General features: G+C 35.7%; 1 protein-coding gene across 3 annotated transcripts in view; it reads left to right on the plus strand.

The window, feature by feature from the left end:
- CADM2 (cell adhesion molecule 2) overlaps nucleotides 1–26,630 on the plus strand; it is a 1,120,439-nt gene that overhangs the window by 949,090 nt on the left and 144,719 nt on the right. For all 3 annotated transcript variants that reach the window (XM_011927577.1, XM_011927576.1, XM_011927578.1), the window contains one exon: nucleotides 23,265–23,435. In XM_011927577.1, coding sequence (XP_011782967.1) covers nucleotides 23,265–23,435 — 171 coding nt within the window. The remainder of the gene's footprint in view (nucleotides 1–23,264; nucleotides 23,436–26,630) is intronic.

Genomic DNA, 26,630 nt, shown 5'->3' on the forward strand with positions numbered 1-26,630 from the left:
CACACAATGAAACATACATTCTTTAGGAGGGGAATAAGTTTATAAGGGAGATGGCTTAGTATTTAAGTATAAGAATTGTTTATGATGATTATTAAAACATAATTCCTGTGCCATTGTAATATGTATTATTTTCAACATTATTTTCTATGAGACAGGTTTATGCAAGCCATTCTGCTTATTTTAAAATGTTACTTATCTATTTATTTTTGAGAGATAGAGTCTTGCTCTGTCACTCAAGCTGGAATGCAGTGGAATGATCATAACTCACTGCACCTCTCACTCCTAGACTCCAGGGATGTCCCCGCCTCAGCCTCCTGAGTAGTTGGGACTACCGGCGTGCATGACCATGCTTGGTTAACTTGTTTTGTTTTTTGTAGAGATCATGCTATGTTGCCCAGGCTGGTCTCGAACTCCTGGGCTAAAGTGACCCTCCTGCCTCAGCCTCCTAAAGTGCTAGGATTGCAGGTGTGAGCCACCATGCTCAGACGTTCTGACTATTTTAACCTATAATTGTGATACCTTATATCACACTAATTAATTCTTCGTAATGGGCATACAGGCTTAGCAGATAAGATTGCCTATATTACTGAGAAATTATGATTATAATCCACACAATTGTTTTGATCAGTTTCCTATTTTAATTACTCTTTCTCTGCATAATTTTTCCCAAGAAAAAGTCCTTATCCATAATTTTACCCTGATCACTACCTTTGCCTTAGTATTTCTAATAAATATACATTATTGGATTACATTTTGAGAAATGCCAGTCCCAAGACACAAGTTAGACGTCTTATTATGCTAAATTAAATTTCAGGTTACTATGTAACCTGATTCTTGAATTCTGTCAAGGCTCAGTAACATCCGTTCTAATTTTGCCTCTAAGATATGTTAGTCTAGGCATTTCTGGACTTGGTTAGATCTCTCTTTAATGGATGTTCCACACTGCTTCCAGAGTTATCTTACTACAACAAGTATCTGATCCAGGCACTTTTCTGCTTAAGCATTTCTAATGGAAAGCCCTAAACTTTTGAATAAGTTTAAAATCTGTTTTCTGTAGCCTGTAAGAATTCTCCAGGCAGTGAACTCTTACACATCACATATTTCCTTTTGTGTGAAGGTCTTGGCTTGCACTAAAATGCACTTCTTATATACAATCCTTCAATGAATTATTTTATTACCTATATGTTTTTTCTTCCTAAATTCTGACAATTAGTTAATTAATTTGTTGTTTACTTAGTTCTCACTTTGTTAGTATTTTGTTTGTGTTCCAAGGATTTGCCTCTCTTGTATCCTCAAGGAGGTCATACACTTTCACATATTAAGTACCTCACTAATATTGCTTGATTGTTTTTCATATTGTAGCTGCATGACAAACCCATGATATACTCAGACATTTATAAAGGAAGTGAATTTTTGACAAAATTGGCCTCTGTTTTAAATGCCAAACAGATTTAATCATGCACTGGGCAGGAGGGGAAAGATTTTTGCTCATATGAAGAAACATGAAAAGTTTAATCTTGTAAACAACATATTTTAAAATCATCTGAACCAAGATCAGAACAACAATGAAGACAGAAATAGGTACAGAATCAGAACATGGTTCTATGCTGTATTGAAAACTTGTGAAGATACCATTTTTTCTATGCTCTTCAATGCACTGCCATTTACAGAGCATTTATCTCTACACTTGCATCTATCTATCTATCTATGTATCTATCTATCTAATCTTGTAATTCTTTAGCAGGTTTAAATCGTTTGTCTCTCTAACCAGATGGTGAACTTTCTGAGTGGCATATATTTTATTTTTGTAAGTGTATATGTAAATACAGTTAGGTAAAGACTACTGCACACAGTGAATATTCACTATAGTTGCTGTTTCTGGATATGCTAAGCAAAATGTCACTCTTCTGTCTTTTAGCAAACCCTCCTCATTTAAAGAAGTAATCCACCTTATCCAGCACTATTTTCTCTTTTCAGAGACAAAAATTTGACTTCCTATTACCATCTAACTGTTTTTAGTACAATATCACTTGACACGTTTTAAACAGACACTCCCTAGCGTAAAATAGGCAAACGGAAAAGACAGGCTAATCAAATTCAATTCAATTCAGTTCAATACAAAATTGTTAAAATGCCTCTCAATTTCACAGTATTCTACGTTGCATTGGTGAAGATGCAAATGAAGAAACCAAGAACCTTGACCTGCAGCTGTTTAAGATGTCTTTGGGGTTATCAAACATGTTATGGAGAATATTTTCCTAAAAATAGACACATTTATACAAATCTTCATCTTTTCTCTATCACTACCTAACATATTAATTTTATATCCAAGTTTCTGGGTAAAAGTCACTTGAAAGGTCTAGTTTATGGAATGTGTCCACACTTGATTATAGAACGGTGGTTCTGAAGCTATAGCCATTAAGCCCAGGGCATCATCAAGTACAGGGTTTGCTGAATCTCAGATTATCAGGCCTGATCCAAGATTTTCTGGTGGAGCAGGCCCACGGGGAAGCCTGAAAATGTGCATGTTTACCATTGTGTTAAATGTGTGAGTGATGTTGACCTCCTGTTTCAGAATCACATTAGTATGCAGAATATAAAATGAGGAGTATCAGTAAACCATATAGAAGTCGTGCCTCTGTCTCTGAGCTTTATTTTTCTCCTTTGCTAAATAAGGATAATAATGGTTGCTTCAAAGTGCTTTTGCAAGAATTCCGTATAAAACAATATGAATGAAGTGTTTTCAGAGTATAAGGAATCATTGAATACATTTTAGCTATTATTATCATTATCATTGTAATTCTTATTTTCAGGAAATCATGATGAGTTGTACCAATTCCTAAATTAGTCCTAGAAATATAAACAAATAAAACAAAAATATTCCTCCCGGGCTTTCAAAATTGAGAAAGAGATATGAAAACATAAGATGTAACAGACACAGATAAATAAACTGGCTACAGTTTTCTGCAGAAGTAGCAGATATCAGCCCTACTTTGTGGGAGAGGTTAAGGCTCAACAGTTCATTTATGGAAGCAGGCACTCAGTAAATATCTATTTATTGAGTAAATGTGTCTTAAACAGTGTATAAACCAAACAGTGACTGAGGCAAGTCTCAGTCAATTTAGAGGTTTATTTTGCCAAGGTTGAGGACGCGCCCAAGAAAATAACACAAATCACAGAAGCATCTGTGGTCTATGCCTTTTCTAAAAGGGGTTTAAAGACTTCAGTATTTAAAGGGGAAAGAGCAAGCAGGAGGGGAATAAGAGGGGGAAAAAGGGGTTTGGGGGAAGGGTAGACAGGGAGGCAAGTGGTTACATTCTTGTGAGAGTTTGATTATCTCTCAGTTCATCTACATTTTACATGAGAAAGAGAGTACAGGAAAAGTAAATTATGCACTTGTCTCTCAGTCAGTCTACATTTTACGTAAGATAACTATGTGAATAGATGAAGTGGAGGAAGGAGTCAATTATGCACTGTTCTCGGGTAGGCAGAGGAATTGTCTCTAGTCTTTCTCTGTCTCATACCTGTGAAGTAAAGCTGGTAATTTGCATTGTCACGGTTAGGTTTTACAGAACTCTGTTTTAGGGCTAGTTTATAGGGACGGCATGTATTCTGATAGATTATCGGACCCAGAAGGAATTTCCTTGTCAGCAGTTTTGGAGAGAGACCATTTGGGGAGATACATGGCCTTCTGTTATTATGAGGCTAGGACATAGGTTTGTGAAATTGTAGCTATCATTTCATGAAAAAAAAAAGAAAAGCTTTTTTTTTTAGTTTTTTTTTTTTTTCTCTGATATCCCAAGCTTAACTTTCTCTTTGGCATGGTGATTTGGGGATCCTGAGACTCCTATTTTCTTTCACAAAGGAGTGGAATTCATCATATGTGTTTGGGACAAAAGTAGGTGGCAGGACACTTTGAAGAAATGAATTTCCTGTATCTATGCAGAGTGACAGCATGTGATTGAAATAACTATGAAACTTGATGTGTGGTATAGGCATGGGAAGTAAACAAAGAGGCAGGGTTCAGTTACGTCAGGAAAGAGCGTTTATTCCAGATTAAGGTTTTGAAATTTATTCTATAGGCAATAGTGAAGCTTTTTTAATAAGCTTTAAAAAGTAAAATGAAACAATCATGATTTCATCCAACTCTGTTTTTTATCCCCTCTATGTGAGTTTTACTCCGAAATCCCTTTGGTGCCTCTGGGCAGAGCTGCATCCAAAACCACAGGTAGTTTCACTGCAGCCTTTAATCTTCTGCATAGCAAGAAAGCGAATATCTGCCATTTAGTGTGAGAAAAGATGTGCATAGCCTTCCTAAGTCTGTCAGCTCCCTGAGAGCTTATATTTACATTAAACTTGTCATTCCATGTATAAGTTTAGTTCTGTGCAGTTTGAGGATTTACTAGTACAAAACTTTGAGATCTTTTCTGCCTAAGTAGCTTTTATATTAATGCATTAGGCAGCATTCTATAATAACCCTTAATTATCCACACCCTTGTATAAACCCTTCCCCTAGTGTGTAGGAGATAATTGTGAATATGATGCGATATGATTGTCTCTAATATGTTACCTTATATTACAAAATGGGTTTTGCAGACATCACTGTGGGTCCCTTTTGAGTTCATCAAAGGGAGATTATCAAGGATGGGCCTCATACAATGAGGCAAGTTCTTAAAGTCAGAGATACATTCTTTTCCTGGCCTAGAAGAAAACAAACAGCTATGTTGTGAATTGCTTAAGGGTGCCATGTGGCAAAGAACTGTGGGTGACCTCTAGGTGCTGAAAGTAGTCCCAGGTGACAGTTAGTGAGAACATAGGGACATCAGACATGTAGTCTCAAGGTAATGAATTTAGTAACAATCAGTGAGCTTGAAGAGGACCCCAACTCAGATTGAAATTAAAGCCCCAGCTAATATCTTTATTTAGCCAAGTAACGCTGAGCAAAGGCCAAGGTTAAACCATACCTTGACCCCTCACTCACAGAAACCATGAGATAATAAATATATATTGCTTTAAGCCACTAAACTTACAGTAATTTGTTACACAGCAATAACAGGAAACAGATCTAGAGAGACAGAATACTTTTTCATGGTCACACATCTAGCAGTTTGGGGGAACGTCTGAAGACTAGCTTATTAGTTAAGAGGCATTGCAAGCCCGAGCTGGTAAGTACCTAAACTAATGGATGACAATGGAATTTTTTACAAATAAGTAGTTCTGAAAGAGAAGATAATTTTCAGGTGAACTTGGTGAATGATCTGGACAGATGGAGTAAAAGCAAGCATTAAGATTATACAATTCAGGTGCCTAAATGACTTGGATAATGAATGTTCGCTCATTAAGAAAATGAGAGGCAGTAGGAGAAATTAATATACACACAAATTATAATATGTTCATGATATGGATTGGCTATGTCCCCATCCAAATCTCATCTTGAATTCTAGCTCCCATAATCCCCATGTGTCGTGGGAAGGACCTGGTGGGAGGCATTTGAATCATGGGGGTGGGTTTTTCCCATGCTGTTCCCTTGACGGTGAGTAAGTCTCATGAGATCTGATGGTTTTATAAAGGCAGTTCCCTCCCCTGCGTATGCTCTGTTGCCTGCCACCATGTAAGACATGTCTTTGCTCTTCCTTTGCCTTCCTCCACGATAGTGAGGCCTTGCCAGCCATGTGGAATTGTGAGTCCATTAACCCTCTTTTTCTTTATAAATTACTCATCTCAGGTATGTCTTTATTAGCAGCATGAGACAGATTAATACACTAATGAGATGCTGCTGTAAAGTTACCCAAAAGTGTGGAGGCGACTCTGAAACTGGGCAACAGGCAGAGAGACAGGGACAGCTTGGAGGTATCAGAAGAAGATAGGAAAATGTGGGAAAGTTTGGACTTGCCTAGAGACTTGAAGGGCTCAGAAAGCAGGAAGATGTGGCAAACTTTGGAACTTCCTAGAGACTTATTGAATGGCTTTGATCAAAATGCTGATAGTGATATGGACAACAAAGTTCAGCCTCAGGTAGTCCCAGAGGGAGATAAGAAACTTGTTGGGAACTGGAGTAAAGGTCACCCTTGCCATGAAAAGACACTGATGGTATTTTGCCCCTGCCATAGAGATCTGTGGAACATTGAACTTGAGAGAGATAATTTAGAGTATATGGCAGAAGAAATTTCTGAGTGGTAAAACATTCAAGAGAAAGCAGAGCATAAAAGTTGGGAAAATTTGCAGGCTGATGATGCAGTAGAAAAGAAAACCCCATTTTCTGGGGAGAAATTCAAGTGGGCTGCAAAAATTTGTGTAAGTAATGAGGAGCAAAATGTTAATCACCAAGACAATGAGGAAAATGTCTCCAGGGCATGTAAGAGACCTTCAGGGCAGCCCCTCCCTTCACAATCCCAGAGGCCTAGAAGGGAAAAATGGTTTCCTGGGCCAGGTCCAGGGACTTCTGCTGTGTGCAGCCTCTGGACATTGTGCCTTGCATCCCAGCTGCTTCAGCTCCAGCTATGGCTAAAAGGGGCCTACATACAGCTCAGGCTGCAGCTTCAGAGGGTGTAAGACCCAAGTCTTAGTGGCTTAACCATGGTGTTGAGCTTGTGGGTGCACAAAAGTCAAGAATTGAGGTTCTGGAACCTCTGCCTAAATTTCAGAGGAGGCATGGAAATGCCTGGATGTTAAAGCAGAATTTTGCTGCAGAGGAAGGGCCCTAATGGAGAACCTCTGCTAGGGCAATGTGGAAGGAAAATTGGGGTCATAACCCCTACAGAGAGTCCCAACTGAGGCACTGCCTAGTGGAGCTGTGAAAAGAGGGCCACTGTCCTCCAGACCCAAGAATGGTAGATCCACTGACAGCTTGAAGCCTGTACCTGGAATAGCTGCAAACACTCAATGCCAGCTGTGAATGCAGCTGGCAGGGGGGTTGTACCCTCCATAGCCGTGGGAATGCAGCTGCCCCAGGCCATGGAAGCCCACTTCTCACATCAGTGTGACCTGGACATAGGAGCCCACCTCTCGCATCAGTGTGACCCGGATGTGAGACATAGAGTCAAAGGAGATCATTTCAGAGCTTTAAGATTTGGCTGCCCTGCTGGATTGTGAAATTGCACAGGGCCTGTAGATCCTTCATTTTGGCCAATTTCTCCCATTTGGAACAGGAATATTTACCCAATAACTATATCCTCGTTGTGTCTAAGAAGTAACTAACTTGCATTTGATTTTACAGGCTTATAGACAGAAGGGACTAGCCTTGTCTTGAGACTTTAGACTGTGGACTTTTGAGTTAATACTGAAATGAATTAAGACTTTGAGGGACTGTTGGGAAGGCATAATTGGTTTTGAAATGTGGGGACAATCTGTGTCTCCATCCAAATCTCATCTTGAATTGTAGCTCCCATAATTCCCACATGTTATGGGAGGGACTCAGTGGGAGGTAAATGAATCATAGGGGAAGTTTTTCCATGCTCTTCTCGTAATAGAGAATAAGTCTCATGAGATCTGATGGTTATACAAGGGGCAATTCCCCTGAACATGCTCTCTTGCCTGCTGCCATGGAAGACATGCCTTTGCTCCCCCTTTGCTTTCTGCCATGAGGCCTCCCCAGCCTTTGCTCCTCCTTTGCTTTCTGTGAGGCCTCCCAGCCATATGAAATTGTGAGTCCATTAAATCTCTTTTTCTTTATAAATTACTCAGCCTTGGGGGTGTCTTTATTAGCAGTGTGAGAATGGACTAATACAGTTCGTTCTTTAAAATGTCGAGGTTGAGGCTGGGCACAGTGGCTCATGCCTGTAATCCCAGCACTTTGTGATGCTGAGGCAGGAGGATCAATTGAACCCAAGGCTTGGACACCAACCTGGACAAAATAATGAGATCTTCTCTCTACAAAAAATTTAAAAATTAGTTGGGTGTGGTGGCACATTAGTCTCAGCTGCTCGGGAGGCTGAGGTTGGAAGATCATTTGAATCTGGAAATTTGAGGTTGCAGAGAGCCATGATAGCATCACTGCATTCTAACCTGGGTGACACAGTAAGACCTTGCCACAAAGAGAAAAAAGTTTGAGGTTGAAGTAATTATAATTATGCAGAATTTAAAAGGTTATGCTTACAGTAGCTTTCTGAAGTTAAGTGATTTATAATGAGGAAAGAGATTTTGACTATATAAAGGTCTGGCATTCTGTAAATTTTAGCCTTTTAAAATAGCCATTTCTCATTATGTGTACAGTGTGTTTCAAACAGAACTTCTCTCCACATGTGCTCCCTGCCCTGAGAATCATGCTGTGTATACCTGGATATCCACGAAAGCTGGACTCCGTAGTGGGTCATTGAAGTTTGCCAGTATCTAATGGCATTGCCATTATTCTATAAGCATGATTTACTTATTATATACCATGTGTTTCAAAATGTTTGGCCATCAAGCTCGAATTGACATTAGCTGTGTTTCCTTGTGTGAGTAAGTCCTTGCCATACATTTTAATGTCAATCAAAGATAGTGCAGCTTCTAATTTTCAAGTTAGCAAAATACAGCATAATTTTACTGTAAGCTGCTTAGTAAATAATACATCGGCAGCTGGAGAAGAGTGAATTTCTAAATGCTGTGTTTCTCAAAAAGTGGCCTTTAGACCGCTTAGATTAGAATCACCTCAGGTGGTACTTTACAAAATGCAGATTCCTGGTTTTAAAGTAGACTTATTAAGTCAGAATTCCTGGTTGTCAGGCCTAAAATTTCTACTATTTCTCATGTATATATAGTGGTCCTTATTATCAATAAAGTTTCAGAACCCATGGGATTAGAGCCTAATAAGCAAAGCATTAATAGGTATTTAGGAAAGAAAGGAAGGGACATCCTAAAGTACTAAGCTTAGAAAATGACTTTTAACATTCTGTGTAGCTTATGAGTTCTTTCTTGGAGGGGCATTCTGTACTATGGAATCGGGATGTACTTTAGCATTTTAATGTTTGAGAATTACAACAATAATTGCTTTAACCTACATCTTAGTAATATTCTCTGGCCACATAACTCTATTTTTTATTTCTTTATTTCTTGCTTGCTTATTTTACTTTTTTTTCTTTTTTGGATTAAGCTTTGTGGAAACTACTTGATAAATGGTAGATTATATATTTATTTACTTTATTTGGTGTTGCAAAACTGGTTTTGTCCTAAGGACTCATTTAACATCAGTTGTATAAAATCTTAATTTGAATGAGTAAAATATTAACATGTAAACCAGAGATCACAAACTCTTTGAAATTAAGTATAAAAGAAGAGGAAGAGATTTGTGTCCCCTGAGTTTAAAGTCCTTGCATCATGTATAATAAGAATGAATTTAAAATATCATTATTTAAACTTATAGTATATGCCATTTATTTTTTTAGCATCACAAAGTGCTGGGATTACAGGCATGAGCCACTGTGTCCAGCCTCAACCTCAACATTTAAAGACCTATTATTTTTATGTTCCTTTATTTACACTTACTGCTTTGAAAGTGGCTTTGCCATTTCGTCCAGAACATGCTGGGCACTATATAACATGAGGAAAAAAAAAAAGAATGCATTTACATGTGGATATGTATATCTGTGTGTGTGTGCGTGCACATAACCTGAAGTTTTCTCAATGGTGTTAAATGCACTGCCTCAAGACTTTCCAGGCAATGCTAGGAGATACGTAAGTCACTCTGTAGAAGGATATTTAATGATTGTTCCATGTGTATATGAGTGGTAGAGGGGAAAGAATATTCACCAGAAATCGTGGAGAGTCTTTACTTTTTCATATTTATTTTAAAAATAAGTTTATTAAGATATAATTGACAAAAATCAATCTATAGATATTTAAATTTTGCAATTTATTAAGTTTTGACAGATGTCTATAGTAGTGAAATCATCACCACAAACAAGATAAAAAATGTATTTATTATCCCCAAAAGTTTATTTATATCCTTTCTAACATCTTCCCTGTACCTTCTCTGCCCACCCTCCACCTCATTCCCAGGAAACCATTGTTCTGCTTTATTATACAATAGATCAGTTTACATTTTCTGCCAGTTTGCATAAATAGAATCATAGAGTCTGTACATATCTTTCTTTTTTTGAGTCTCAACATAAATATTTTGAGACTCATTCATGTTGTCGCACATACAGTTTCTTTTCTGTTTTCTTGCTGAGTAGTATTCTATTGCATGGATATATACACCACAGTTATTTGCCCGTTTACCAAGTAATGGACATTCGGGTTGTTTGTAGTTTGCAGATGTTACAATAAAGCTACTGTGAACATTTGTGGGTAAAATTTTGTGTGTCCATATGTTTTCGTTTTTCTTAGGCAAATGCCTAGAAGCCGACTGGCTGAATTAAATGGTAGCCATATATTTAATTTTTTAAAGACCTTGCCAACTTTCCGAAATGTTTGTACTACTTCACAAAATCCAATTCATTTATTGTATTACATATATATATATGTATGTTATATATAGATATAGATATATATAGATATAGATATAGATATAGATATAGATATATAGTTTGTTTGTTTGTTTTGAGACGGAGGCTCACTCTGTCGCCCAGGTTGGAGTGCAGTGGTGCAGTCTTGGCTCACTGCAACCTCTGCCTCCCAAGTAGCTAGGATTACAGGTGTGTGCCAACACGCCTGTCTACTTTTTGTAATATTAGTAGAGACAGGGTTTTGTCATTTTGACCAGGCTGGTCTTTGACTCCTGACCTCAGGTGATCTACCCACCGTGGCTTCCCAGAGTGCTGGGATTACAGGTGTGAGCCACCACACTCAGCCGTATTAACATTATATTTTAGTTTTATGAATCATGCTTTAGTTTTGTATATGAGAAATTTTCATCTACGCAAGATCATACTCTTAGTTACAGGAATTTAGTGTTGTTATGAATTCTTATACATTGTTGGAATGGAAAAGAAAGTTTCGGTATGTATATCATGAGACACATAAAAACATTTTTTTTTAAATGGATTTTACATAGTGTCAAGAAGTTGACCACATGAATTGTTTCTTTTTAAACTTGTGTTTAATTAATGTTGTTCATCAATATATTTAATTTAAGGATTAAAGCAAGTGCATACCTTAATCATCTAGCACTCAGAAGCCCATGAGTAATCCTGACATTATAATAACAAAAATATTCAAATTTGCTAGCTCCATAGCTCTCATCTGGTGATGGAGAGACTTAGTTACTGCTCAAGTTTTCTTCAGGTTATTTCAAAAAAATCCGTTATGGCTTCTTCATATGCGAGGAAAAATACCTCTTTCATTCTTTAACTTTGGATTTTTCATGGAAATTCACTTCATGATCCTTGTGGCACATAGTGGGAGAAGATAGCTTTTCCCATTACCTTTGGCTAATGACCGTCTTTGAATGCATAAGATATTTTACAAAATTTATGAATCATATTTTACTAAAATTAACGCATTAATTATTTGATTACCCTGTGTCTATGAAAAATACAATAATTAGCTGGACGTGGTGGTGCACACCTGTAATCCCAGCTACTGGGGAGGCCGAGGCAGAAGAATTGCTTGAACCTGCAGTGAGCCCACGTGGTTGCAGTGAGCCAAGATGGTGCCATGGCACTCCAGCCTGGGTGACAAGAGCAGAACTCTATCTCAAAAAACAAAACAAAACAAAAACAAACAAACATAAAAAGACATTGGATCCAGTTTTTCACAATATGATCAAATTGACATCTTAGTGTAGCAGTATCTAAATGAGTTGGTAAATTACCTTCCATTTGTGTTGGTAATGGGAAGTTGATTGAGATAGATTATCTTACTTATATTATGTTATAGTATAGATTACAGTTGGATCATGAAGTTCAAGCGCATTCACTGTCTACTATTTTATTTACTAGTTTGGAAACAAAATGTTCTGTTTCCTGAAAGTAGTCATTATATAAAAAGTCTTCCAAGGTAATCTTCCAAGAGAACAACCAATCTTACTTGCCGTCACATTTTTCTCTTCAATCAATAATTCTAAATTTAACGTGTTATTTGTATACCTCCCAAATTGAAGCCAAACATGTTGTTAGCTCTGTCTATTTATTTTCACATAGCAACATTATTTAGATATAATTCATGTCATCAAATTCATGTAAAGTATACAATTTAACAGTTTTTAAATAAATTCACGGAACTATGAAACACTCACCACAATCAATTTTAAACTTTTATGATTCTACAAGAAACCTATTAATGATAGCTCCCAACTTTCCCCCAACTGTCTCCACCCCAACTCGAAGTAACCACAAATCTACTTTCTGTCTGTATAAATTTGCCTACTGTGGACATTTCATCGACCAAAATATGTAATATGTGTTTTTTTTTTTTTTTTAAGCCGAGTCTCGCTCTGTCGCCGGGACTGGAGTGCAGTGGCCGGATCTCAGCTCACTGCAAGCTCCGCCTCCCGGGTTCCCGCCATTCTCCTGCCTCAGCCTTCGGAGTAGCTGGGACTACAGGCACCGCCACCTCGCCCGGCTAGTTTTTGTATTTTTAGCAGAGACGGGGTTTCACCGTGTTAGCCAGGATGGTCTCGATCTCCTGACCTCGTGATCCGCCCGTCTCGGCCTCCCAAAGTGCTGGGATTACAGGCTTGAGCCACCGCGCCCGGCCAATATGTGTTTTTTGTGATTAGCTTAGCACAAACTAATATCATCTGCGTTGTAGCATATATCAGTACTTTATTCTTTATAATTGCCAAATAATATATCATTGTATGCATATTCCATATGTTATTTATTCATTCATTAGTTGATGTACATTTGAGTTTTTATGCTTTGGGGCTATTATTTTAAACTCCACTGTAAAAATTTAGGTGCAAGGTTTTGTGTAGAAATATCCTTTCAATTCTCTTGAATATATTCCGAAGAATAATATTGCTGGGCTAAATGGTTTCTGCTTCATATACCTTAGGTGCTCTCTTTACGTAGATGTATATGTATTTATAATTGTTATATCTTTCTAATGGGTGGTCTTTTCTATCATTTTGAAATGATTTCCATTATTTTAATAACATATTTTATTTTAAAATCTGCTTTGGCTGCTATTAGTGTAGTCACTCTAACTTTCTCTTGCTTGCTGTTTGTATCATATATTCTTTTTCATCCTTTTATTTTCAGTCCATTTGTATCTTCAAATCTAAAGTGTGTCTCCTGTAGAAATCATATATTTTGATCATTTAAGAAATCCAGTTTTATAATCTCTGCTTTTTTATTGAACTTTTAATCAACTTACATGTAATCTTATAATTAATATTGGTTAATTTCCATGTATGATATTATAATAATTGATATAGGTTTATTTTCATCCATGATTTTACATTTATCTTCTATGTTTCATGTCATTTTTGTTTTATATTCCTTCTTTACTACTTTATGCTATATTAAGTAAATATTTTCTAGTTTAACATATTAATTCCTGTAACAATTTTTCACTTTGTTTTTGAATTACATTTTTAGTAGATGCTCTCAGGCATATCATGTATCTTAACTTATCAGAATCTAAATCAGATTCATAATAACCTAATTCAGAAGATATAGAAATGTTACTACAATATAGCTGTTTGCTCTTCTCCCATTTTTGTAGTATCGTTGTTAAGCATGTTACATTTTAATATGTTAAAAACACAACAACACATGGTTACAACTACTACTTCATATACTGTTATGTCTTTTTTTTTTTTTTTTTTTGAGACGGAGTCTCGCTCTGTTGCCCAGGCTGGAGTGCAGTGGCCAGATCCCAGCTCACTGCAAGCTCCACCTCCTGGGTTTGCGCCATTCTCCTGCCTCAGCCTCCCGAGTAGCTGGGACTACAGGCACCGCCACCTCACCTGGCTAGTTTTTTGTATTTTTTTAGTAGAGACGGGGTTTCACCATGTTAGCCAGGATGGTCTCGATCTCCTGACCTTGTGATCCGCCCGTCCCGGCCTCCCAAAGTACTGGGATTACTGTTATGTCTTTAATGAAGCTGAGTAAAGCAAGGATAGTAAGTACCTAAAATTTGTCACATGAAACATATTATATATGTTTTTAATTCTCCTAATTTCTTCCTGCAAATTCAAGTTACCACCTAAAATCATTTCCTTATGATTTTGTGACGGAAAATGTGACGGAAAAGTAAGATTGGTTGTTCTCTTGGAAGATTACCTTGGAAGACTTTTTATATAATGACTACTTTCAGGAAACAGGATAAAAACTTACTTTTATCCGCTTCCTTTGTCCTGTTATTGTCAAATATGTTGCATTTTCATATGTTATAGACCCTGTAATACAATGGTAAATAATTGTTTTACATCATTAATTTTGTTTTCCTGAAGAATCTTTGTTCTGATTATTATATTTTAATCACTTAAGAGAAGAAAAGAGAAGAAACATGCCATTTTAACCTCTTTTTAATTATAAAATTACCTTTACTGGTGCTTTGTTGTTGTTGTTGTTTAACTATCTGAGATCACTTTCTTAACCCAACTTTCTTTAACACTTCTTATAAGGCAGGACTGCTTTAATAACTTCTCTTAGATTTTGTTTACCTGAAAAATATTTTATTTTACCTTCCTTTTTGAAAAATAATTTTACTGGATGTAAGGTTCTTATTTGACATGTTTTCCCTCTTTTAGCACTTGGGATATGCTACCTTCTGACCTTTATCAGTTTTGATGAAAAGTCAATTGTCAAAGGAGTTCCTTGTTTTTTTGGAGTTCCTTTGTAAAAGTACCTGTTTTGGTTGGCTTATTGTTTATTGATTTGGAGGAGCTATTTCTATTGCAGTGTGAAGTCTCTGATGTCATTCCTCAGAAAGCACAGGCTTTGGCACGTGCACAGCCACCCTAGGGTGCTAATGGCTTCAGTAGGACTCTCACTGAATGTCTTTCTTTCCTGTCGTCTCTGTTAAGCTCTCTCTCTGCTTATGTTAGTATCACACCCAGTAATTCCCCTTCATTGTTTGCCAACTGGTTGCACTACTGTTTTCAATAATGCTATGTGCATAAGGTGTTCCATAGCTTGATCTATTTAAATCCAGAGTCCTTTGCTGGGTTTTTTTGTTTTGTTTTGTTTTTTCTTGAGGCCAGTCTTTGAGATTTTCTCTAACCTGTGGTGACAGGAAGGCCCTTGCTAGTTGTCTCTTTCTCTGGTTTTCTTTTATAAACTATATGGTCTGTGGTTTAGCGTGCTTATCTCATCTAGACACAAGGGCTTTCTTACTTGCTTTCCTCCAAAGTCTCCACTTTGAACTCCTCCCAACTCTGTTCCAAATGTTTGGTTCCCTTAGAGAGAGGTTCAGAAAAACACTTCCCTGTTATAGCTGGCTTCTTCCCTGGGCAAAATGGTGGTAGCTTCTGGTCTTCTTGTTTTGTCTTTTCTGGATTGAAATTTCCCCTCTATGAGTGAGCTAAAGTGAGAGCTATTGGGGTCCCTTTATTCTTGGCATATGAGCAGGGACTCGGAGAAAGAAGATAGCGCCAACCTTTCAGCCACACCACCTGGAATTTTGGCTCTGCAACCAAGAGTAATAATGAGTGAAATAAGAAATGCTGGCCGCCTGCCTCTTCTGGAAAGGACCACAGTCCTTGGTCGGGGAAACATGGATCTCCACCTTGGGTACATCTACCTGGTTTTCCTCATGCAGAGTTGGGGATGAGGTTGAATTAGGGAGCAAGGCATGGTTCAAATACCACAGACTCTATCTGTTCTTACTAAGAGTTGTAGTTTTTTAAAATAATTATTTGTTCATTTGCTATACGCCCTTAGCACAATTTTCAGAGACCTGAAATATGTATGTGTGTTTTAAAATAGTTTTCACTAGTTATGGTTGTTTAACTGGAGAGAAAGTCTGCAGAACTACTTATTTAGCATGATATTCAGGAGTTGCCCCCAGTTTCTTTTTCATACTCATATATTTTCATGATATTGACTTGTAAATTATTTTAATTTATCTCCTTAAAAATATATTCCTCTCTTTATGCTTACATATCCTTTTGTCTCTCACTTCCTGCTAATTTTTCATAGATAAAATCTGTATTTTTCTTATTTTATATTCAAAAAATATCTTTATTTTTTGCCTCTATAGGAGATGAAATTATTTTATAATTTTCTTTTTCCCTGTAAGTAAGTATAGATAATGTTTAGTAATGTTATTCCCCTTTTCCTTGTAAAATTTATATGGAAAAATATATATGAATTGAAAAGATTTAACAGCTAGGTATATTTTTTAACTCAGTAATTTTCCATTTAATTTTTTTCTCTTTAGTGATATTGCCAATCTCCTTTCTTCTGCCTGTTGTCTATGGTTAAATGCCTGAACTGCCAACTTGAGGAAGTTCAATAAATGGGACTCTAATCTAGTTGGTCTGCAGTGAGAATTACAATGGTCTGCAGTGAGAATTACAGTGGTCTGCAGTGAGAATTACAGTGGTCTGCAGTGAGAATTACAATGGCTGCGGAAAATAGCAAAGACAGAACTGACAAACAAGGGGCAAATACAGATCTGAATAAAAGAAAACAGTCTGTCTAATTCCAGATATTTTGTCATATCCCTCTAGATTTTGTACTCTTCCAATACAGAAACTGATGAGAGGATTTAAAAAGAGATATACTACAAAGACAATCAATTAAAGACTGACAACTGTCCCCAAATTATACATATTGACATGGAACAAATCTACTTACTAGAATGAAAAGAAGCTTTACCTGGCTGATTGCAACCATTATTTTAACGAATTGAAAACATACTTATTAAGCATCTATGATGTTTCAGATACTGTCTTAGATGCTGGCTGTAAAAACTATAGAGAAATATAAAAATTAGGAATTTCTGCCGAGGAAAGAAAGAAAAGGGAGCAGAAGGAAGAGAAAGAATGAAAAGAAAAAGAAAAATAGTAAAAAAGAAAATAACAAAGTTAAAAATTTAATCTAACCTTTATTTTATGAATACATAATTTATACTGAACCTTGTGAACGTCCCAATGGGTAATTTTAATTTTTAAATGATGTGATTCTCAGAATACAAGGTAACTTGTTGAAAAATCATTTTAAAAACTCTGGTAGAACATGGTACATAGAAATATTGTAATATATTCAGAAACTTAGCATTTCACAATGTTTTACTGATGCAAGTGATTCATTTATTCAATGTCACTACAGGTAGATGAGGGACAGGTTGCTTATTCTTACATGTGCTGAACGCTGCAGGACTTTTTGAAACAAATAGTTTGATTACCAGAAAATTGCATCATCATAGATGTTTCAAAGAAGTCTCACTTTCCTGCTGCTACAGAAATTGCTCAAATGCATAGATATTTTTATTTTCTTAAACCTTATTCTACTGAATAGACTTAAAAATAATTTTCTGCCACATTTTATTATATTTTGGACATGCAATAAAACATCATTTTAAATATATTTGAGGAGAAAGGACATTCTAATGTAGTCAAATACAGAGCTCACCCTGAGGCTTCGTTCGAGTCAGGTAATATATATACCTGGTTCTTGTAGCACCTCTGAATGTAGATCTGGGAAATAACACTTAAGATAAATTTTATGAAAAGCATTGACATTTTACTTGTTAGGGTAAACTGAAAAAGAGACTTTGATATTTAGATGAATGAAGTATCTTCTCTTAATAATCCTCCATAAACATTATTTTTCTCATCTGACCTTTTCAGATCTATTAAGAAGAGCTGAATTTCAGTACAATTCCTTGCTAAGTGGGATGGTTATCCATGTTGCCAATTAATGGTGGGGCCATACCTGTAAGAGTCAGTTTAGAACCAGGATTATGACTAGTACTTCCTTACAAAAGTTGAGAATTATAAGGACTTTTAAAAATCTACCCTATTTCAGACAGGAGTTGTATGAAGGGGTGCTCAAAGGCAAGAATGAGATTTGCCTCAAGAATTTGTTTGAGGTCTTTTTCAGTGCACTAATGAATGTGGTTACCAGACGTTAAAGTTACACAATATAAAATACAGTCTTGCTATGTTTTGTCTAGAGACAGTTTAAAACAAATACAAAATGAAAAGCTTTGCTTGAACATTAAAGAAAAGTGTTTTGTAAAATATCTTTGAACATTTAACCTTAAGATACACACAAAAAAGTATTGACATTTCCTCTAAGACAAATTGCCTTTAAAGTATGCATTGAAGTTACTGAATGAGTTAGCCAGACAAAAGAAAGAATGGGGAAGTTGTATTTAGTTTTTGGAAGTTTGATTTGCAGAACTGTGAAGCAGTAATTACACATGTCCAGTTCTCCACTGAGTTCGTTCACTCCTAATTTTTGACAATAAAGCCAACTCTCATCTAATGCGCACATTTTCTGTTCTCTATGAGATGAGGTCATGAATCTAGCTCACTGGCTATGGCAAAAAAATCACTAAAGGATCACTGACAATTATGTGGATTCAGACTAAATTCCTTGATTTCTCCCCTAAAACTATTATGTTATCCATCAAAAATCACTTTTAAAAACCCTACTTCTGAAAATAATAGTAAAGTTCTAGTTCCATATAAGCATAACTGTTTGGGACACACTAAGACCATGCTGTTTTGCTCATGGTCAGAGAATTCAAGACCCAAATAGGAAATGTCACTTAATAGCCTACATAATTCCTAAGAGATATCTTCAAGTGATGAGAACGCATGGAAGTTTCAGTTTCTAAATCCTGCCTTGTCCCCAGTATGGTCTATTTAACTTGGAATGGATTAAAAAGAACTGGCCTAATCTAGGTAGGTGGCTGATAAAGAGGTCTATTTCAGGATTCGGGGAAAGTATTTCACTATAAAAGTGAAGGTATTGGCGGGCGCGGTGGCTCACACCTATAATCCCAGCACTTTGGGAGGCCATGGCAGACAGATCACCTGAGGTCAGGAGTTTGAGACGCCTGATCAAAGTGGCAAAACTCCATCTCTACAAAAAATGCAAAAATTAGCTGGGCATTGTGGCGCACACCTGTAATCCCAGCTACTTAAGAGGCTGAGGCAGGAGAATCGCTTGAACCTAGGATACGGAGGTTGCAGTGGGCCAAGATCACGCCACTGTACCCCAGCCTGGGTGACAGAATGAGACTATGTCTCAAAAAAAAAAAAAAAAAAGTGAAGATATGTTCTTTTTCAGTCTGTATAAATAGCACCAAAACTGCAAAAGTGGAGAAAGCAAATAAACCAAAGTAGTTGAGATTATACTACTCAAGGTATATTAGCATCACTGTGGAGACAAGGCAACTTCTCTAGGAACTTCACTTAAGAGGATTTTCTTTTTCCAAAACTTCAGTCTAAAAGTGGCCAGAAACTAGATATAGAGCCTGGTGGCCTAATATTATAAACCTAAGAAAGATAGATATGAAAGTATCTCTTGAAATATATTTTGTGAAAAAAATTAGATGTAAGAAAATCCAAATATCTTGGCTGCTTATTTATTTATTTATTTGTTTTTTTCCCCAGCTAACCTAACTTGAGGCATTTAAACTTATTCACTTTGGATACTCCAGCGCTCGAACTTACATTTGCTATTTCTCTTTTCACCTTAGTTCTTGCTAAGACAAAAGATCTAATCTCCTGAATATAAGGAGATTGCTATTCTACAATTTAAATTTTATAAAGATTAATATAAAAACTAATAGAAAGTCCTTTATCTTGAGACTTTACCAAGAAATGTTCAGGCAACTAATTTTCATTAACAGTTATACTTGAGGAATTTTTCTTTTGCTATGTTTAAAAATTTTATTTTAGAAAAATTTCTGACATATGCAAAGTAAGCACAATAATAGAATGAGACACTGCATGCCATCACCCAGTTTTAAATGTATCAACTTTCAGCCATTTTTTTCATCTATCCCTCTAATTACTCTCCACTCAATTGTAATTATTACTATAACTTACAGGTATGATTTTTTTGTTTTTTTTTTTGTTTGTTTGTTTTTTTGAGATGGAGTCTTGCTCTGTCGCCCGGGCTGGAGTGCAGTGGCCGGATCTCAGCTCACTGCAAGCTCCGCTCCCGGGATCCCGCCATTCTCCTGCCTCAGCCTCCCGAGTAGCTGGGACTACAGGCGCCGCCACCACGCCCGGCTAATTTTTTTTGTATTTTTAGCAGAGACGGGGTTTCACCGTGTTAGCCAGGATGGTCTCGATCTCCTGACCTCGTGATCCGCCCGTCGCGGCCTCCCAAAGTGCTGGGATTACAGGCTTGAGCCACCGCGCCCGGCCTACAGTTGTGATTTTTGAGGGAAAATTTACACACATTGAAATGAACTAATCTTAACTATAAAATTTTGACACAAATTACAAAGTAGATGAACTCACACCCCTTTTGATGTAGAGCATTTCCATAACTCCAGAAAACCCGAATATATTCTCTCCCAGTCAGTTTCCCACCCGATTCACCAAAAGTGACCACCGTTTTGACTATTTAAATGTCCAGAAGATCTAGTAGAGAGAGTAGGAGGAGTGGATTATAAGTGGATTATGAAAGAAATTCTGAAAGTTCCTCTGTTTCTTGTTGGTTCTCAAGGTTTTCTAGTCATTTCATTAACACATTACATAATATATAGGACGTGCATATTTTGAAATATGTAAAATGAAGATATATATATGTGTGTGTGTGTGTGTGTGTGTGTGTGTATTATATCCAGTGGAAGTTTTTGAAGAGGAACAATTAAAAAATAACGAGAGAGAGAAAAAGAGAAAAAGATGGGAAGAGTAAGTGCCAACATTCCCAGTCCACCTTTAGTTATGTCTCCAGTGTCAAATGTTTGCACTATACTCTTGCTCCTCAAAATATGGTCTATGGGCCAGCAGCAGACTCTCAGACTCCACACCCTAACCTACTGAATGAGAATCTGCATTTTAACAAGATCATACGTGCGTTGCATTTTGAGAAGGCTATTGTTAATCACCATGTAATATAACTGTCATGCAAAAGAAAGGAAAATGAATAGAACCTGAAAGAAGGATACACATGGTATCAACAAATAAACTATGCAATGTAAAGAAAATTTCTGTTGACTGTATAACTGTGTAATGCATTGTTATTTTAAAAATATAGAACGGGAAAGTAGAGATACATTTTAAGTATCTTTCCTATTCATTTTTTTGGGGAAGAAAGTCAGCCTAAAATATGAGAAAAGATACTATGATTGGCTCTTTTCAATGTTTTTTCTGTTTATCTTAAGGCTTCTGGTAACCCTAAAATCTATCATGTTAGCCAATATTAAAATCAACAAATTTACACTTTTTAAAATTTTACTTGAATTAGTTCATTAAAATTTTGTGATTTATATAATTGCTATCAAATTTTATGTGTCCAATTAATATTACATTAAATGCTACTTTTGTAAGGGAAACAGCTAAAAGAAGCAGATGTGTGAGTTCTTAAAGTGCAGCTGTTATAAAAAGTAAACAACCAGCAGTAATACTTTGGAGTAATTTCTCATATATTGTGTAGCATAATTATAAAAATCATTTGTCAAGAGATCAATATTTTCTTACTCTGACACTGCTTAGAGCTAGGAACAAGTAAACGTTGGGCATAGAGTTATGAAAAAAAGAAAATAAATGTAAAAATGAGGCAACATATTTGTATAAATCTATGAAACTGAAAAGTAAAAGAAACTTATAGTATTTTAAATATAAGCAAAGAATCATAAATGCATTTGAATTGTTCTGACATATTTTGGCTGAAAGATCATTGTGTCCTTTATTTAATATTTTTTAATGGAATTGTACCTAATTTTCAAGTGCCAAAATCTTAGTAAATGACTTTAGTAAAAATGAAATGAGATATTTCATAGGACACACGTTTATAAAAAATTCTGCATAGAATTCTGTATCCTGCATGATTTACTTTCAGTTAAAAGATGGAATTGAGATTTCATGCTTCAGTTCTCCTTTCTAAATGTTAGAGATTTTCTTAGTCTTCAGAATTGCCTAACATACATAAAACATTTTGAGGTAAAAATCTTAATTAGGTCATTTTCCCCTAATATGTGAACCCAAATATAAACACATTTTCAAGAATAAGACATATCACGTCTATCCATTTTATGTTTTACTAATGATTATTTTATTTATCTTTAAAATCACTCAATATGGTAAATTCATACTTCTGAAATAAATGATAGTGAACCATGCATATGTGTATTAATCAAATATTACATGCAAATCCAATCTTTGCATAAGGCACAAAGATTGAGAAACTGAATTTATTCATTTTTGTTATTAATATATTTTAAAATGTTTTGAAAATAAATTACTTAATATGTGTTAAAATCAAATATTTTATGTGAAAGGGCTTATTTCCTGACAATATCAAAGTTTATTTGATACTGAATGATGAAAAAAATAACAGAAAGCATAAGAAAATTGAATACATTTTTCTATCAACTACATTTAAGATGTTGTTATAATGATACCTTAACCTTATCATATCAGTTTGATTTCTAAACCTTTAAAATCGTCTTCTTCTTATCAGCTACTTCAGACTTGAGAAATTACAAATTAAGCAAAGTATTATTAAACTTCTTTTCCACAGAGAACAAATAATCCTTTAGTGCATCATTTAACGATGGATCTAAATCATGCACAGCAAGTTTAAATATCGATAAATGAATTCACATCTTGTAGAAAGTACTCTTATTCATGCTGAAATAAATTCCTCAGCCAAGTGAAGAGCATTCATCTCAATGTAAATTTCACTGCAAATATATACTTGAGTATTCAAAATATTCAGATGACTGTGCTCCTTTTCTTTCCAAAGATGACAACTTTCTCACCTTAAGTATTCTTTAGCAATTTATGTTCACCTCACATTGTTCATGTTAAAGTTATATTTCAAATGCATTGTGCATTCTTTTAGGCATAGCCATATGGTTGTAAATTTGCCCTTCCCAACTGTGCTTGTGGCTCAGAAAATTAAGATTATGTTTTAGTAAAACTTATAGCTAAGAGAAAAGAAAGACTACTTTTGTAAGATGATATACATTGTTTTAATGGAGTATGTAAGAGTATCTTGTGACGGATTATAAACTAGGTAAGCCTGAGACCAAAGAAATAAAATTGCTGCGCCCTGCCCTTTTATTGTATTTTTGGATCTAACCCTTAGAATTTATTTTTAAAGTAAGTATATTTTTATTCAATTGAATTGAAATAGATTAAATGTTAAAATCACAAATATTGATAAAGATAGGGAGAAAGTGTTTCCATTATCTTGAATAAATGCAATCTGTTTTATTTTGAAAGGTGTCACATTTTAAAATTCATGTTTTATTTTCAGATGTAAAATATTTAAAAGAAGAGGATGCAAATCGCAAGACATTCACTGTCAGCAGCACACTGGACTTCCGAGTGGACCGGAGTGACGATGGAGTGGCGGTCATCTGCAGAGTAGATCACGAATCCCTCAATGCCACCCCTCAGGTAGCCATGCAGGTGCTAGAAATACACTGTAAGTAGACACTACTTCCCCCTCCTTTATCTCTGCAGCAAATTTCTTCATCTGCGTCTAAAATCATTTCAAAACTACCTGAAGTCATAGCAAAGGTGCAGTAAAATCCACAGCAAAATGAAGTAAAACTACACTCGCTAGTATTAATCAGGTTCAAAGGAAAACACTCCTTGCCTGAGTTCCATTCGTAACAGTGAGGAACAATGAAGGATATGTATAAGATTAATACCCCTGTGTTTCAAATTGTGGCTTTATGTAGGCGTGCATGTAAGGGTGGGGGAGAAAAAGTGGTAATTTGGGCAAAATCACTGAGAATTGATAATCTGAGAGGGCCTTGATGAACAGTGTTATATTAAAATAACTTTATCCTATGCAAATGTGGCTTCTCAGCTATGCTTTTTAAAATTAGACCAGTTTTACCTTCTATGTGGTATATACTAATGCTGTATAAATATAGGAGCATATTTATTATGTTTTCTTCATCATCATTATTCACAATCAATAAGAACAAAATTAATTTTGTGAATCTAATAGACCGGGGCAGTGCTAAATGTTGTGCTGGTATTATGTCATTGAGTACTCATTTACTAATAGGTGCCCCGAGTAGTTACTCTCATTAGTCACAAGATACACACAAGGATTCTGAAGACTACAGAGGCTGAGAGTCACAGAACTAGCAAGCTTGTGATCGTGGCAGTTTTAGTACTTAGCAAGGTTTTAGTAGACAATTATATATACTAATCAAAATAAAAATAAATGAATTGAAATATGTGAAATAAAATATAAAAGAATAGAGGATAGGAGATAATATGTTCTGAATTGCAGTATTGGATTTTCTAGGTATGGGAGATAATATGTTCTAAATTGCAGTATTTGATTTTCTAGGTAATGAAGATTTTGTTTTCTCTTTCTATTTGTGACAAAATTATAGCTTGAGCTTAGAATTTGTGTGTGATATGCAATTACATCAAATCCTAAAATGCTAAACTCTAAGTACTGTTTCAATATGTTTCATTGCATTTTGTTTTCATTTATTTATTCAACAAAATTTTTTAGCGGCTACTATGTAATAGGCATTGTTTTGGGCACTCAGGTTACAGCAATGACCAAAACAAACAAAAACACAAATTGAGTTTGTCTCCAAAGTGTCAAAATAATCACCTCCGCTATCACCAACAAACTGCATTTCTCTTACAGCATCCATTCTAGGTAGGGATGAAAATAAATAAATAAATGCAACATATCACATGTTACATATTGGTAAGTACTAAGTACATATTGATAAGCACATGACAACAAGGAAAATAAAGGAGAGGAGGGCAGTCAAGAGACAGAAATGAAGATTACGGAAAGCGACTATGTGTATTGGTGTAATGCAGAGGGAAGGGCAAGCACAAAGACCCTGAGGTAGCACGTTTACTGTTTTTATTTCTAGGAATAGCAAGGGTGCCAGTGGTACCGGAGTAGAGTGGATTAGGAGAAACTACAGAGTGTTAGGAGAAAAGATTGGAGAATTGCCAGGTGAACTAGAAATTTTTGGTTACTTTTTATATGGAAAATATAAAGCTGACTATAATATGCTTATTGTTTTTAAAATTATTCTTAGTTTAGTAGTTATCGAAAATATTATAATGTTTAAATGATTTCAATTAGGTTAGTTTTAGTAATTTACTCCTATTCTCCTTAAAGCAAATTCAGAAAGAAGCATACTGTAGAGCCCAAATGGAGATTATCTGTCAATTTTGACATTTATTTGTATTTTGGCTTTGGGAAAATTACTGAAACTGGTTGAGCTCTGATTATAAACTAGAGGAGCCATCCCTGTAGGGATGTGGATAAGCTAGAGAATTAATTCCTTGAACTTAAGTCAAGTTCATGGCATTCAATAGGCTGAATAAATGTCAATTGCCTTCCTTTTTCTATTTCTTTTTCTTACATCCGTGGGTCTCCCAAAATACAATTTTTTAAAACTATATATATATAATTATAATTTTTTTTTTTTTTGAGATGGAGTTTTGCTCTCTTGTTGCTCAGGCTGCGGTGCAATGGCGCGATCTCAGCTCACCGTAAACTCCAACTCCCAGGTTCAAGCAATTCTCCTGCCTCAGCCTCCCAAGTAGCTGGTATTACAGGCATATGCCACCATGCCTGGCTCATTTTTGTTTTGTACTTTTTAGTAGAGACGGGGTTTCTCCATGTTGGTCAGGCTGGTCTTGAGCTCCTGACCTCAGATGATCCGCCCACCTCGGCCTCCCAAAGCGCTCTGATTACAGGTGGGAGCCACCGTGCCTGGCCGTGTAACAATATTTTTAAAGGACCGGGATCAACAGTATTTTAATTTAAACTCTTTAATATTTACATACAAAGCAAAATAAAACTAAATTTAAAATAATAGTTGACTACTTAGTTAACTGTAAATTCCAACATATAATTAAATAACACAATAAAAATCAGTCATAAGAACTGTGAAGACCACTGCCAGTCACAGATCAACAAAAGTCTACCAATAGTTAAGCAAAACTATATTTATTTAAGTTGCTATGGCTAAGGAGACAACATAGCAGATGAATCTCTGGATGGAGATAAGAAACAGTGAGAAGAGACTTGTTATAGGAGTTAGGCTTGTGCTTCTGGATTGTGTGTTCTCAGAATTAATAGCATGTCAATGATGAGTGTATGAGTAACTTTAGCTAAAAAATGAAAATATTGTAGGTTCGTTATTATAAAGAAGCAATAGTTAATTATGCAAACTTTTGTGGACATCGAGGGTCCTGGTCTCTGTCTTGTTTCACTCCTGGTCATAAGATGAACTTGTCTTTGTTTTATTCCACGCCACAGTCACAGACTACCTTTATTTGATTACTCTATACATTCTGGAAAATTGTTTGTTGAGAATATTTTAGCCTGTATGTCGGCTGCCAAGGTCATTTTCATGACTTTGGAAATCCAAAATGGAAGTATTATACAATTCTTGAGCATTTTAGCTATTAACCATATTTCAATATGTATGAATAAGTAAAAATTCATGGAGGAAGGCAATTGAATTATCTAATTTTTAAAGGAAATTTTACATTAAAAATGTTACACTTTTCATGGCTAGCCAATTAAAAATAGCATCTCATTCTATCACGGTTTAATATGTAAATGGCCAGAAGGCAGAAACCAGATCTATTTAAATTATTTTCCTAGCATCTA

This window comes from Colobus angolensis, unplaced genomic scaffold (genome assembly GCF_000951035.1).
Source record: "Colobus angolensis palliatus isolate OR3802 unplaced genomic scaffold, Cang.pa_1.0 Scaffold73, whole genome shotgun sequence".
In the NCBI taxonomy this organism is placed as follows: Eukaryota; Metazoa; Chordata; class Mammalia; order Primates; family Cercopithecidae; genus Colobus; species Colobus angolensis.